At 33.5% G+C, this 12,810-nt stretch overlaps 3 protein-coding genes, 24 non-coding genes and 1 pseudogene across 30 annotated transcripts; 8 read left to right on the top strand and 20 right to left on the bottom strand.

The window, feature by feature from the left end:
* Positions 1–416: 416 nt before the first annotated feature.
* On the bottom strand, positions 417–2,344 carry F02H6.3 (Dynein regulatory complex protein 10; the record flags this gene model as incomplete). 3 transcript variants are annotated; one of them, NM_070326.4, is made up of 5 exons in its annotated part: positions 417–1,043; positions 1,093–1,593; positions 1,684–1,714; positions 2,035–2,193; positions 2,241–2,344. In NM_070326.4, the coding sequence occupies 4 exons, from the start codon at positions 2,283–2,285 to the stop codon at positions 1,574–1,576; spliced, it is 255 nt and encodes an 84-aa protein (NP_502727.1). In that variant the 3' UTR covers positions 417–1,043; positions 1,093–1,573. The 3 variants fall into 3 exon arrangements, with proteins under 3 accessions (NP_502727.1, NP_502726.2, NP_001293940.1); NM_070325.6 differs by having other exon boundaries at positions 1,658–1,714; positions 2,241–2,285; NM_001307011.3 differs by having other exon boundaries at positions 456–1,043; positions 1,093–1,594; positions 1,659–1,714; positions 2,241–2,285.
* A 172-nt stretch (positions 2,345–2,516) lies between these two features.
* 21ur-13639 lies at positions 2,517–2,537 on the bottom strand. Its single transcript, NR_058599.1, has one exon.
* Positions 2,521–2,541, bottom strand: 21ur-5537. Its single transcript, NR_058598.1, has one exon.
* Positions 2,542–2,952: 411 nt separating this feature from the next.
* On the bottom strand, positions 2,953–2,973 carry 21ur-5665. Its single transcript, NR_058597.1, has one exon.
* Positions 2,974–3,366: 393 nt separating this feature from the next.
* 21ur-10922 lies at positions 3,367–3,387 on the bottom strand. Its single transcript, NR_058596.1, has one exon.
* 21ur-6019 lies at positions 3,371–3,391 on the bottom strand. Its single transcript, NR_058595.1, has one exon.
* On the bottom strand, positions 3,372–3,392 carry 21ur-6845. Its single transcript, NR_058594.1, has one exon.
* A 303-nt stretch (positions 3,393–3,695) lies between these two features.
* 21ur-4662 lies at positions 3,696–3,716 on the bottom strand. The gene has a single exon (NR_058593.1).
* Positions 3,717–3,990: 274 nt separating this feature from the next.
* F02H6.1 lies at positions 3,991–6,508 on the bottom strand (annotated as a pseudogene). Its single transcript has 8 exons — positions 6,464–6,508; positions 6,292–6,405; positions 5,989–6,117; positions 5,836–5,895; positions 5,410–5,523; positions 4,858–5,358; positions 4,305–4,802; positions 3,991–4,254 (listed from the first exon to the last, which is right to left on the bottom strand). Coding segments are annotated over exons 1-8 (1,725 nt in total).
* Positions 5,558–5,578, bottom strand: 21ur-10309. The gene has a single exon (NR_058592.1).
* On the top strand, positions 5,680–5,700 carry 21ur-279. Its single transcript, NR_058591.1, has one exon.
* On the bottom strand, positions 6,127–6,147 carry 21ur-11222. Its single transcript, NR_058590.1, has one exon.
* A 249-nt stretch (positions 6,509–6,757) lies between the features above and the next one.
* On the top strand, positions 6,758–6,778 carry 21ur-3561. The gene has a single exon (NR_058589.1).
* A 190-nt stretch (positions 6,779–6,968) lies between these two features.
* F02H6.2 (DUF4200 domain-containing protein) lies at positions 6,969–9,295 on the bottom strand. The gene is made up of 5 exons (NM_070323.6): positions 9,221–9,295; positions 8,976–9,137; positions 8,730–8,840; positions 8,194–8,685; positions 6,969–7,898 (listed from the first exon to the last, which is right to left on the bottom strand). The coding sequence occupies exons 1-5, from the start codon at positions 9,272–9,274 to the stop codon at positions 7,281–7,283; spliced, it is 1,437 nt and encodes a 478-aa protein (NP_502724.2). The 5' UTR covers positions 9,275–9,295; the 3' UTR covers positions 6,969–7,280.
* Positions 7,497–7,517, bottom strand: 21ur-8771. Its single transcript, NR_058588.1, has one exon.
* Positions 8,084–8,104, top strand: 21ur-5228. The gene has a single exon (NR_058587.1).
* Positions 9,296–9,435: 140 nt separating the features above from the next.
* 21ur-14324 lies at positions 9,436–9,456 on the bottom strand. The gene has a single exon (NR_058586.1).
* A 141-nt stretch (positions 9,457–9,597) lies between these two features.
* On the bottom strand, positions 9,598–9,618 carry 21ur-10857. The gene has a single exon (NR_058585.1).
* K01G12.3 (Glutamic acid-rich protein) lies at positions 9,616–12,275 on the bottom strand. The gene is made up of 5 exons (NM_070322.4): positions 12,180–12,275; positions 11,914–12,021; positions 11,445–11,534; positions 10,887–11,357; positions 9,616–10,494 (listed from the first exon to the last, which is right to left on the bottom strand). The coding sequence occupies exons 1-5, from the start codon at positions 12,243–12,245 to the stop codon at positions 9,811–9,813; spliced, it is 1,419 nt and encodes a 472-aa protein (NP_502723.2). The 5' UTR covers positions 12,246–12,275; the 3' UTR covers positions 9,616–9,810.
* Positions 10,043–10,063, bottom strand: 21ur-9857. Its single transcript, NR_058584.1, has one exon.
* On the bottom strand, positions 10,571–10,591 carry 21ur-10164. The gene has a single exon (NR_058583.1).
* Positions 10,798–10,818, top strand: 21ur-4868. Its single transcript, NR_058582.1, has one exon.
* On the bottom strand, positions 11,329–11,349 carry 21ur-10747. The gene has a single exon (NR_058581.1).
* Positions 11,689–11,709, top strand: 21ur-11721. The gene has a single exon (NR_058580.1).
* Positions 11,692–11,712, top strand: 21ur-7934. Its single transcript, NR_058579.1, has one exon.
* 21ur-4929 lies at positions 11,776–11,796 on the top strand. Its single transcript, NR_058578.1, has one exon.
* Positions 12,276–12,613: 338 nt separating the features above from the next.
* Positions 12,614–12,634, top strand: 21ur-7284. The gene has a single exon (NR_058577.1).
* Positions 12,635–12,780: 146 nt separating this feature from the next.
* 21ur-9049 lies at positions 12,781–12,801 on the bottom strand. Its single transcript, NR_058576.1, has one exon.
* Between the last annotated feature and the right edge of the window lie 9 nt (positions 12,802–12,810).

The raw sequence follows: 12,810 nt of genomic DNA, 5'->3' as shown, positions 1-12,810 counted from the left end.
TCTAGCATTTGAGAATTGAGCGTAGCACTTTCTTTTTTGATCAATAACTTTTTTGATTTGAATTTTTTTAACTTGGACAATTTTTTTAAAACTCATCTCCTTTAAAATAACAGTCACTCAGTTGAGCAACATAATTTAAATATGCGAACCAGAAATTTTTTGCCTGCGTGTTCAGGAAAAAACACTATCTAAGGCTTTCATTCGGTCTATTTAGTTTTCTAATAGTTACAGTTTCGAAGGCTACTTCATAAGGTTTTTTCTTCGGATATTAATATCAAGCGAGCATGTCTCAATACGATTTGATACCAAAAATATACTTTTTAATTTTTTTTGAACAGTGTCTTTATTTTATTAGAACCTCGCTGTACCAACATTTTTCTGATCAGATGATTTTACAATTGAATCCTCAAATCCAGAAGGTTACAGAATTTATTGCATTTTAAGAGTCACATAGAGAAACCTTTAAAAGTGATTATCTTTAGGTATAATAGTTAGGTATAATAGTGATAGTTTAGGTAGAAGAGTTAAACTCAAGATAGTATTAAAATCCACACATAATTAGAAAAGGTTTTGAATATCTTATGTTCAAAGTAAATTTAATTGCTAATTTAAGGTTCCGGATAATTAAAGTACATCATTTGATCAAGAATTGTGGTTATTTCGTGAAATTTGATGCACCCGTCAATTTGACTTTGCTTTACTATTGCAGCATATTGGAACAGGCAAATCTTCACAATTTTCTCACTTTCGATGAGCACGTGACGAAGTCTACTGTGATCTACTCTTTGTTGCTCCATTACCAAGTCAGCTTTTTCTTGAAATTCTTTCGAATATCGTCGCTCGTATAACGTTTCATCTCGAGGCTGTGTTTTGCCGACGTATCCTCCAGTCTTCATTGCTTTCTCAACTTTACTTCGGAAATGTGGTTCATCTCTCACTTTCAATTTATGTTCGTATTCATCAATTCTCGACAGTCCCTTTATGTGCATCGATCTAGTCAACTCTACCCAAAATCGAATTACCTCCGTTTCGTGATCGAGCTTCTAAAAAAATGAAGATCACAATTTAAATGACAATTATTTATATTCTCACCCTTTGCTGTTCAGAATCCAATAGATCTTCCTGTTGTACGTTTTTATGCACTTCATAATATTCGTTGTAGATTTTGAAACCAACTCTCAATAGATTTTTTCGATCATCTTGTTCTTGTAGTATAAGAGTCTCACGCCGTGATGTACATGTGCTCAGTTTGCAATACATGGTTTGAATTTCGCTCACAACATTTTGAGGTAGTCTTCGATCTTGATCCTTAGCGTTGATGAATAATAGAATTTCATCTCGCACGTTACCCTCTTCCTTTAATATGATTTTTTCTTCTTCGTTACTGTCAACCATTCTTTTACAAATTTGGCGAAGTCGTATGAGTTGAGGTAGTTTAACTATTTGACCATCTTGCTGTACAAAGGATTTAACTGTGTCAGGAATCGTTGTCGCTAATGCCGTCAGTATGTTTGGACTAAACAATTTAATGGTCCGCGGAATTTGATCTTCTTCAATGATCTTAAACAACATTTCAAGTATCTGTTCCGGATCCTGAAAAATGTTTTTTTATTATCTCAGCGATTCTGTACTAGGAATTTGAAACTCTTCCACTTAACATCTTTTTCCATTTGATTGGCTCACCGTGGAGAGTGCCAAGTGTGTCAGCGAACCCCTGAAAAAAACTAATTCAAGAAAATAACATTAAAAATAACTTTTGTTGGTTTAGTTTCGAATAGCAAATTCCAAAATTGAACAGAGACAGAGACACTCCAAACTCCAAACTCGGTTATAAAATACTAATAGTACGATATTCGTTTTGCTTTAAGATTTGAACTGCTTAAAAACTTTCGGCTCGAAAAATTGTAATTTTACAAATGTTAATTTCGAATACAAACTGAAAAAATCTACTTTTCCGTTCTCTATGAGTGCCAAAATCTAGGTTTCAAGTCATGTCACTTTCATCTTAGAATTTTCTAGCTGACATTAACGTACCTCATGCTCCTCCAGAGTTTCATCTTCTTCCGTAATTGCTTTCTCATTTTGTCTATTCCCCGCAATTTCCTGATCATCACCGTACAAGTCTTGCTGAACCACGACTACTTCTCTTTGTTGAACATGATCCTGGACTCGTTCTCCCCCATTATTTGGCGGCTAAAAAAAATTTAATTTGATTTTAAAAATTAGGTAGTCAAACGTACGTTGTCGATTTCTGTTGAAAAATCGATGAGATCTGCGACGTCCATTCAGAATCGGAGTTTACTGGAAAATTGAAGTTCAATGATACAAAATTCAAACGAAAAACTAAAAATAAATAGACAGAAATGCCAACAACAAATTAATTCATTTGAAAAATTGCCGGAAATAGCCGCCATGATATTCGAGGTAGATCAAAAAATTGGTAGGTCAAAATATTCACGTCAAGAACTAGATTCAAAATAATCAAATTTAAAGTTTCCATGACTTTCTAAATATAAATTCTTATTTGATAATCCTTACCAATTAGCGATAGGTTATTTGAAGAACGGAAATGGAGTATTTGAAACAGTGCATTTTTATTTTAATAATATTACTATTTGAAAAGTGATATTGTCGCAATCCAACTATTGCAATTTATTAAAAAAAAAAACTATTTTAAATCTTCCTGGTGGACTAGACTCCTGTCAGCTTCGTGCGATCTTAATTTAAAAAATTATCCTGGTTCCTTTCGATGTTTCTAACCAAATAAAATAGATTCAATATAAAATTTGGAAATAATTTCCGAAATTCTATATCATTTTCAAAAGCTAGTTGAAAAGAATAGTTGAAAGTTTTCATGAAAGTTTAATGCGACGCCAAGAACTACGTTCGAAATAATTAAATTTCAAGTTACCATGGCGCGTCAAGACGTTCTAAATTTTATATTCTCAATAGATACATAATGCACCGTACAAATTAACAATAGATTATTTGAACAACTGAAATAGAGTATGTAAAACAGTGTATTTTTATTTTTATAATTTAACTTTTAGAAAATTGATATTTTCGCAATCAAACTATCGCAAATTCTTTTAAAAAGTTATTTTAAATTTTCCGAATTGACTTCTACCAGCTCCATGCAAAAATAATTCGATAGTATTAAAAAAATAAAAAATATATTCTGATTCTTTTCGATGTTTCTAGCCAACTAAAATAGATTGTGTATACAATTTGGAAACAAATTTCCAAAATTCTATATCATTTTCAAAAGCTAATTGTTAAAAGTTGAAAGTTTTTATGAAAGTTTAATTCCACGTCAAGAACTAGGTTCGAAATGTTTAAATTTCAAGTTACAATGATGCTCTTAAATTCAAGATCCTAGTGCCACAAACGAATTTTGTTACTTTCATGTGAACGACAGAAATGGAGTATGTAAAACAGTATTTTTTTTTGTTGTGAAATGTTTAACATGTTGAAAACTTACGTTTACTAATCAGAAATTCTATGTAGGGTCTGTTTGAAAAACATATGTACAAAATCCAAAAAAGAGCGCCAGAATCGAAAAAAGTAGATCAAAAATGTGTAGGTCAAAAAATTCGTAGCTGACAAAATTGAATTGAAAAGAATCAAATTTTGAGTCAAGTAATCACTTTTGTTACAAAAAAATTTACGATCTAATCTCAACAATAAACAACAATAAAAATAGTACAACTGTGCGAACAACCATTTATCTAGACAACAAGGAAATAGAATATGTGAAACGGTAGTTTTTTTTTCAAAATTCACTTCTAACAAGTGTATCTAATTTTAGTTATAGATAAGAAATGCATAGTTTCAACAGAAATAAACCAAAATTTAATGGTTTATATATCAACGAAGTGTAAATTTTTAGTGTTAAAAAACTGAATAGATCTGACAATAAGATGAAGAATATCAACAGAAGTTTGAACAATTGAAAAAAAAAGCTGTTCAAAATATATCAAACCAATATTTTTAATTGGTTCTCTTAGCATCCGACAACTCACTTCCATTGCCTCGTTTTCGTGTTCTTTGTGATGGATCTTCGACTTCTTCATTTCCAGCATTTGGCTCTGAAGTGCTACTTGAAGGCTGATTTGTAGCACTCCCAGTGTCAGCTACGTATCTTTCTGAACTTTCTTCTGGCACCTCCTCAACATCTTGTGAACTGTCACTTCCACTATACTCATCCTCCAGCTCATCGTCAACATCCACATCAGTTTCAATACCAGCTCCTTCCTGCAAATTATTATAAATAATTATTTCCGAGGCACTTTCCGATGACCAACTTGTTGAATGTTCCCCGAGGCATTTCCAGGAGCCATCGGATTTAATCTGCGCATATCTCCTTTAACCGAATCATTGAGCTGATCCATGATTTCACCTTCTCTCTGCCGTTGTGGTTCTTCCTGGATTCTCTGACGGTCTTGCTCCAATCTCGATTCTTGGAACTGTACACCCAGGTCAATCAGGCGCCGGAACACATCAAGCCTCACATCATCTGGCGGACTTTGTAAATCATTCGCTAATTGAATGAACTCTGTTCTGTATTGTCGTTCAATCGGTATATTATCTCTATTGTTGTGATGTGGGATACCTTCCGCGACAATATCTGGGTTGATTCTAGCGAAAAAATCTTGTCCTTCTTGAAACTGATCAGCCGCATTCATTTCTCTTCTGACAGCTATTTCTCTTTCAAGCTCGTCAAGTCTTTCAAGCCCATCTTGATGCTGAAGTACGGACAAAAATCGCCAAATCCGAAACTCGATATTTTCTTTGGAAGGTCTCTGAATTATTTTTGTGAAGGCTGTTTTACAGTATAAAAACCAATATAAGTAATACCTCTCCAGCTTCAGAACCTTCTCGATTCCCCGCAGCCTCTTCTTGCTGCTGCTCAAATCGATTGAAAATCCTCTGTCCAATTTCTCTGAGTCGATCACGACGTTGTTCTTCTTGTGCAAACTGACTGTCTCGAAAGTTTCGCAGATTTTCCAAGTCAGTTTCTTGATTGACAAGTCTATAGCACATTTGAAGCAATGTTTCACTGTTCAACCTTCCACCCAAATCCAGCAAATCGACAATCATTCGAATTCTCATAATTTGCTCCAGTTCTAGTACATAAACTTCCAGCCTGTTATATTCCAGATTTTCATTGCGAATTTGTGTCAGCTCCCTGAGAATGTCAGATTGATAATCTTTTTGTGTAGGCAACTCTGGTTCCAGATCAATCATCTGAATAGTTGTTTGTCTTCCTATTAAAGCCATTCGAATTGTATCCAATCGTGTCTTATACCGATCATCGTATAATCATAGACAAAGTCGGAGCTTTTCCCGGTGGTCATTCTTAAAAATATAAACATTTAAATTAATTTTTGATTGTATTTTTGATATAACCTCAATTCTTGCATTCTCAACAATTTCTGCTCTTCTTGCAACTATCGCTTCATATTCCATTCCTGCTTGCTCGGCATCAAAATCTTCCCCTCCAGCAGCTATATTATCTTGATTCTGAAAAAAACGTGCATTTGACTGCTTGGAAATTTCAATTAAATATTTTTGGTAATCAGCTTGTTCTAAAAAAAAAGGGTACTCGTAAGAAATTTGAAGCATTGTTTTGTCTGTTTCAGGAGGTTTACGAAAGAAAACTCTAAGAATTGAGAATGTTACGACCGAACGAATACTGAAAAACACAATTTTCTTCAAACTTTTGAAATTTTCAGTTAAAACCGTACAGTTGTTATGTGTTTATATCACACGTAAACCCAATCTGAAGTGATATATAGCATTAAAGTTGCGAATAAAATGTATGAAAAACGAAACCTCTTGATCTGGCCAGGCGTGTTGTGGATTCTGAGCCGTAGAATCGACGACTTGTGCACACTAAAATGATTTTTTAATGTCATGTTTTACTGTTGCGGTAATCAAGATTTCTGCTGATTTCCCAGCTTCACGGATAAATTAGAATGACCTCACCTCTTGCTCTACTTCATCTTCGTCTTCTTCGTCTTCCTCCTCATCATAATCCTTGTCCTCTAACGAATCATGATCGCTATCTCCCTGTCGTCCCGCATTGTAATCGTCTCCCATTTCCTGACTCGACTCCTAGAAATCATATTTTAAAAAAATGTTCTATTGTTCTAAAAGGTTTTTTAGCAATTCTTTAAAAAAATCTTGAAACCGTATTTTTTTTAATAGGAAAATTTTCTGTAGAAACTTTTAAAATTCCTGTAGAAACTATTTGTCGATAAATAAAATTAAAGATTGAAAACTGCTCACCTCCAGCTCTTCTTCTTCTTGCTCTTCGTCATTGTCGACATCTTCTAGTACATCATCCTCATCATTTCTTCCTTCTACTTGATCATCTTCTCGCTTCCCATTCTGATTGGGTTCCTGAAAATAATTTGGTAAATTAAAATTTTGGAGGACGAAAAATACACAAAAACCTTACCTCGCTGCTGCCAGCTGCGGATCCTCTCAGCGAATCGTTTTCCATTGCTTGTGGATGCTTTGATTTTTGAAAATATTGATAGAACGAGGTTCAACAGACACAAAACTGCAAAAAACACAAAATATTCAAGGATGACAAATAAAATTCCCGCGAATCAAAATTTATGGTAGATCGAAAATATTTAGATTAAAATCTAATTTTTCTTTCTAAATTCTGTTAGAAAAAAAATTAATGTTTTCAAAAATACACTGTTTCGAGTTTCTTATATTAAATGGTCAACATAAAAGTATACAATGGAACCACATTAATAATGCAAAAGCATTTTTTGGTTGGAATTATATCATTTTTGGTTTTTTACAAGGTTTACAATCGGAGTAATTTAAGATTTCTCGATTAAACAAAAAAAAAATTTCAATTTTCGTATAAAAATATTATTTACTTTTGACTGATATCGATGTTTGACTTGCACAAAGTGGCGGTTTTAAAAATAAGATTTTCCATATTTATTTGATTTATCTTTCTGATTATTTATTTATTTTTTTCAGTTTAAGCTGGAACCAAGGAAGAATCAAATTTAATACACTTTTGGAAAATAAATCATTTTGTAATAAAATTATCATAAATTAAGCTTACTGTAAGTAGTATACAGTAGAAAATAAATTACTGTGAGTTCAAAAAAAATTATTAAATTTTGAGAAAAAGTTACAGAAAATAAAGGATAATATCAAGATAATATCTGACTTGAAAATTCCAAATGGTTTAAAATCATAAAAGAGCAAAGAACCGACAATGAAAAAGTAGAAAAATTAAGTTATTTTCATTGTCTTGTCCTCTTGGCAACCGGCATCTCATCTTGATTGCCTCGCTTTAGTGATCTTTGTGGTGGTTCTTGTGAAGCTTCTCCGGTTTGATCTCCAATATTCGATGCTGAATTGCTACTTGAAGGCTCATTCCCAACATCTTCCCTCGAGTCTTGTGGATCTTCAGATCTAGCCGCAGGTTCATTTTTCAAATCCTCATCCTTTTGCTCATCTTTTTCAGGATGCTTCTCTGAATAATATTCTTCGAATCCTAAAACTTCATGATGAATTTGATGAAGTATTTTTTTGAGCGTATTGGTAATTTCTCCGAATAGCACATCTCCATCTCGGTGGTTTTGTTGCATTATCTCATTATACAGAATAGTACGCGAAAATTGGGTTTTTTCTTCCTCGATGAGCAATCGACGAAAAAGTTTGAAATTTAAATCGTTGTCGAATTCATTTTCCACTGCCAGCATTTCCTCAAGATTCTTCTTTATTCGTTGCTGGATCATTCTGTGATGTTTGATATCAAATGTTTCCTCGCACTCGTCAGTTCTTATCAATAACACTTCATGTTGAGCCAGCATCAAACTGAGCCAATTTCGTAGTTCTTCTCTGTCATTGGAAGGGCTCTGAAAAATATTTTTAGGTTATTTTATATAATGGAAGATTGTACTAATGATCTGCAAGCATATCGCATTATGAGCGTATACGAGCTAATTTGACAAAAATGAAAAAAAAAATCAAAGCAATTTTCTAAAGAACTGATACTGTTTCAAAATCTCTATTTAATGAACATTGATTTATGTCTTACTAATTCATTGGATGATGGAAGAACCACACTTTACTTTATTTTTGCATGCACTTATTGGCGATACTTAAACCACAAAAAATTTCTCTGTGCTGTTCAACTGTATCATATCTTACCTCACGTTCCTCAGCGCCCGGTGGCTGATTACTAAGCATCCGTTTGTCTCGTTCCAGCTCCGTAAATAGATTGTAGATACGGTTACCAACTAGTCGTAGATCCTTCCGACGCTCTTCCTCTGTTTCAATTTTATATTTCCGGCTTGATACAATTTTCTTAATTCGATTCTGCTCGTCTCGGAAGAATTTCAATTCACGCTGAAAGTTAACCGGGTCTTCGTCGCAAAGTTTGATGGCTCGATCCATAACTTCAGTACGCAAGAGAAATTCCTCGTATAACTTTTTAATTTCGTGTTTTTCCTGTTCAACCATTTCTTTTCGAATACTTTGTAGATGGCTCGACACGGCTGTTTTGACTTCTAACTCTATGGGAATCCTTGGAATATTTTCCTCTTTTTTGCTCCGGGTTTCGTCAATCACACGAATTCGTTCTTTATGAGATTCTTCGATGGTTTCCAGCAATTCATCAAGGACTATGCCGACATCGATTCTCTGCAAAAAAACACTATAGGCTCGTTTTTATATTCTTAATTTACCTGCAATGCAGGTGATTCTAGCTGCTGGGGATCTCCATTTTTATCATATCCAAAGTCGATTTGAGGTACTTCTTCATCATCAATGTCGCTGACTATTTCTTTGTCGAAACCCTGCAAAAATTGATTGAAATTGAATTTATGTAAACCAAAAGAGCGCAATTTGGATTTACTGTTTCAAAATAAAGTTAAAATATGTCATAAGTTTATTGGCTTATCACTAAGTATCACTTTAGAAAACTCATTTACCTCTACTTCATCGTCTGTGTCTCTCTCCTCATCTTCTGCATGATCTTCTTCCTCATCTACTTCCTCATCTACTTCTTCATCTTCAAATTCTCCAACATTATCTATCACCTCATTCCAACCGTCTCGCTCTGCTTGGTCATCGATTTGCTCGTCGTCGAACTCCTGAAAAAAAAATTTCACGATAGTTCACACCTCTCAGATGTCAGGTTTTGCAATCCAACTACCCATAAAAATCAAAAATTTACCTCTTCCTCAATATCCATTGGATTTGGAGCGTTTGGTCGATTCGGGCGCTCCATGGTGTGTCGCAAGGGGTCACTGAATATCAAAATGAAGTGAAAAAAATTAGAAAAAAAAAGAAAATAAAAATCAATGAACTCGTCCTCCCTGAAAAAAAAAACAATTATGAGCGCCAATCATTCGTTTGAGGTAGATCACTACAGGTGTAGGTCAAAAAAAAAAAAAATTTTTGCACAGAGAAATATAATTAACTGTTTAAAGAGCAATTTTCAGTCATTGTGAAACAGAAATAATTTACCGATTTTAATTAAAATACTGCAGAGGATCACAACCTTTTTGGTTTAATTTGTGGGATTTCATCTTTTCGGTTTTTCAACAGTTTTCTCTAATTTTGGAAGGAAAACCGAGTTTATTGTTCAATAGTTCTACAAACAACTGATTGAAACAGAAAAAGCAAATAAAAAGGGTTTTTTTGAGAATAAATTGGAAATAACAGGAAAATAATCAATATTATCAAATATCTGATTTAAAAAATTGTGAACATATCATATACTCAGTAAATGATAATATTAAGAAAATATCAAAAAATATATTATTACTCTTGTTCTCTTGCCCTTTTGGAAACTGGCAATTCACTTTGATTTCCTCGTTTTCGTGATCTTTGTGGCGGATCTTGTGAATCTTCTCTGTCTTGATTTCCAATATTTGATGCTGAATTGCTACACGAAAGCTCATTTTCAACATCTTCCCTCGAGTCTTGTGGATCTTTATCTCTAGCCTCATCCCTCTGCTCATCTTTCTTTGAACTATCCTCTGCACCATGTTTCTCATTTTTTCCACCGTCTGCATTGCCATTCACATTGTTTCGATCTGATTCCTGAGGATTGCGAAGCGGTAAATTATCAGCAGGTATATTCAGGTTTAAATAATAATTTTGACGAATTACTTGATCCAGTAGAGTAGTGATCACTTGAAACAGCACAGCGTCATCTTGATGGTTTTGTTTCAATATTGAATTATACAAAAAACGACGCGATTCTATAGTATTCTGTTCCTCGGTGAGCAATAGACGGAAAATTTGAAGTTTGTCACGACTCCAGCTGTCATTTTCCGGTGCTAGAATTCTCTGAAAATTCTGATCCACTCGGCTTTGCATTATTCTATGATGATTCATATCGGGTGTTGCTTCGTATTCTTCAGTTCTTGACAGTAAAACTATGTGTTGAGCAATCATCAAATCGAGCCAAAATTCAAATTCTGCTTCATCGTGGTTGGGCCTCTGAAGATAGGAGATGTTGGTTAAAGATATTAAACTGTTAATTAAATTCTTAATTTTTATTAAATTGTTTAAGCACAATCTATTGCTAAACTCTCTACTTATTTCCTTATTTGTGTAGCAATTTTGTGGGTTTTACGAAAATGTACGAGATGTTCAAATCGAATTTCTGATAATATTTAATAAGTCACAATGCACTAGGGGAAGCAGAAGCCGACTAGATAGGCACGTCTGAAAGTTTATTTCAAAATTAAAAAAATCATATTTCAGAGTGTTGACTTTAGCGTCTTAGGTGTCAGCATACGATGCGCTACATTTCATGTTCAAAAATAGAATTGAAATTTTATGAACTTGACCAAACACTTCATAAAATTTGAAATATTATAATTACCTACCTCCCCTTCTTCTAATCGATCCTCTACTGGCCGATTTGCATTATTCCGTTCTGCTTGTTGCCGCCGATGAAATTGATTGTAAATAAAATTACCAACTCGGTGTAGTTTCTTTCGACGTTCCTCTTCAGATTTGATCTCAACTGCCCGGTCTGCTAGAATTTCATTTATTTCACCCTGATCGTTTCGAAGTTTTGTCAAGGCACGTGAAACGTCAACAGGTCCATCTTGAAGCGCCATGGCGTATTCCACAAAAAAATTTCGTTTATCCAACTCATCCCGTAGTTGCAGATGACTTAGCACGGCTGATTCTTGTCCGTCTTCTTGTCTCAGTAGTTCTAAATTTTCTTCGGGGATAATTCGTAAAACACCATCTCGTATTGTCCGAATCAATTCAATAATTCCAATTCTCGCTCGATGAAGAGCAATGCTCTCCTCCAGAAATTTATTAAACGACTCTTGAATATTGATTTCCTAAAGAAAATAAATATTATGAAACGCTTATGAAATTGCTGTTTAATATTTTAGTTTCTAATAACTCCGAATTTAAAATTAATCAACCTGTAGTAAAGGTACTTCAATCTGCTCAAGCTCTCCATTATGATATGCAACACCTTCGTCACTGTCAGTGTCCAGGCTCTCGTCTAACCCCTGCAAAAAAAACTATGAAAATTGAATGATATGATAATACTAACTATTCATATAAGGTGTTAATATTAATTAGTTTAATGAGACTGCAAATTTTTATTTGAAAAATCACTAATGTTTTACTGATTTCATAAATGTTTATAAAATCAGAAAAATGTAGTAATCCATGTGTAGTAATTTTTCATATAAAAATTTGCAGTTTCATCAAACTAATTAATATTCTCTGAACCTTCTCTGAATTCGTTGGTTTTGCAGTTATTTAATCTTGATTTCTCGAACTTCTACTGAAGTGAGCCAACTGTCTCCAGAAATTGATATAGAAATAGATATATAAATTTCATATATTAGATATGAAATTTGGTTAATGAGAGCAGTAAGTCACCTCTTCGTAATCCTCTTCTTCATCTTCTGAATCTTCGTCATAGTCTTCCGGCTCATTCCAATCATTTGCCTCTGCTTGACCAGCGTTTTGTACTACATCAGTAACATTCTGAAAATTAGATTTTTATTAAAAAAAAAAAAACGATCTACTTTTTTCTGCGAAAGATTTTCCGATGGACCGATTTTGTAGAAATATGATTTCCTGCTCTTTTCAAATATATCAGCTCTCAAAACTTTAATTTAAATTTTAAAAAATTAGAAGTTCACCTCATCCTCATTATCAGCATTATCTGGCGAATTATTTGAAGAATCAAGCCAATTTGTGCGATCCATGGTGCTTACTAGTTAGCAGGAATATGCTGAAAATAGGACAATTGAAACTCAAATAGAAACAAAAACAAACTCGAAATCAATCAATTTCTATCCAACAATTAGAAATCTAAAAACGATTCATTCAGGAAAATGTCGCGCTGCCATTTATTTTAAAAAGGTCAATAAAATGGTAGGTCAAAAAATTTGCGGGATTTTTTTTCTTCTTCTTTCATTCAAAAAATAAATAATTCATATTTGTTGTGTGCGCGTCAGTGTAGACTTAAAGAAAAACCTTGCTAACTTTAAGTTGAAAAATGATATAAGTGGAAAATTATAATTTTCAGTGTTTCGCTACACGCTTAAATTTCCTTAAATTTTCTTTCAATCGATTCGATTTTTTCTTTCAATAGATTCGATATCTTCAAAGAGCCGAGACCGATTTTTACAAAATTCGCTGTAAAATTCGGAAAAAAGTATGATCTATGAAATTTTGATAACTAAATTATGGAACATTCTGGACTATAGGAGTAAAACGTTGAACTTTATTTCCAGATAACTAATGAACTGCAGGAGTATATTGCAATAG

The sequence above is a fragment of the Caenorhabditis elegans genome, chromosome IV (assembly GCF_000002985.6).
Source record: "Caenorhabditis elegans chromosome IV".
In the NCBI taxonomy this organism is placed as follows: domain Eukaryota; kingdom Metazoa; phylum Nematoda; class Chromadorea; order Rhabditida; family Rhabditidae; genus Caenorhabditis; species Caenorhabditis elegans.
Note: the sequence above shows the minus strand (reverse complement) of the source record. Positions and strands in the feature narration are given on the sequence as shown.

What these genes read in the sequence shown, in the direction of transcription:
- F02H6.2 (NM_070323.6), bottom strand. Translation starts at nt 9,274, where the DNA reads ATGGAGCGCCCGAATCGACCAAACGCTCCAAATCCAATGGATATTGAG. An exon ending in CAATGGATATTGAGGAAGAG is followed by an intron (nt 9,138 to 9,220) that starts GTAAATTTTTGA and finishes TTTTTTTTTCAG; the next exon opens with GAGTTCGACGACGAGCAAAT. An exon ending in TAGAATCACCTGCATTGCAG is followed by an intron (nt 8,686 to 8,729) that starts GTAAATTAAGAA and finishes GTTTTTTTGCAG; the next exon opens with AGAATCGATGTCGGCATAGT.
- K01G12.3 (NM_070322.4), bottom strand. Translation starts at nt 12,245, where the DNA reads ATGGATCGCACAAATTGGCTTGATTCTTCAAATAATTCGCCAGATAAT. An exon ending in AAGAAGAGGATTACGAAGAG is followed by an intron (nt 11,535 to 11,913) that starts GTGACTTACTGC and finishes TTTTTTTTGCAG; the next exon opens with GGGTTAGACGAGAGCCTGGA. An exon ending in ATCGATTAGAAGAAGGGGAG is followed by an intron (nt 10,495 to 10,886) that starts GTAGGTAATTAT and finishes TCCTATCTTCAG; the next exon opens with AGGCCCAACCACGATGAAGC.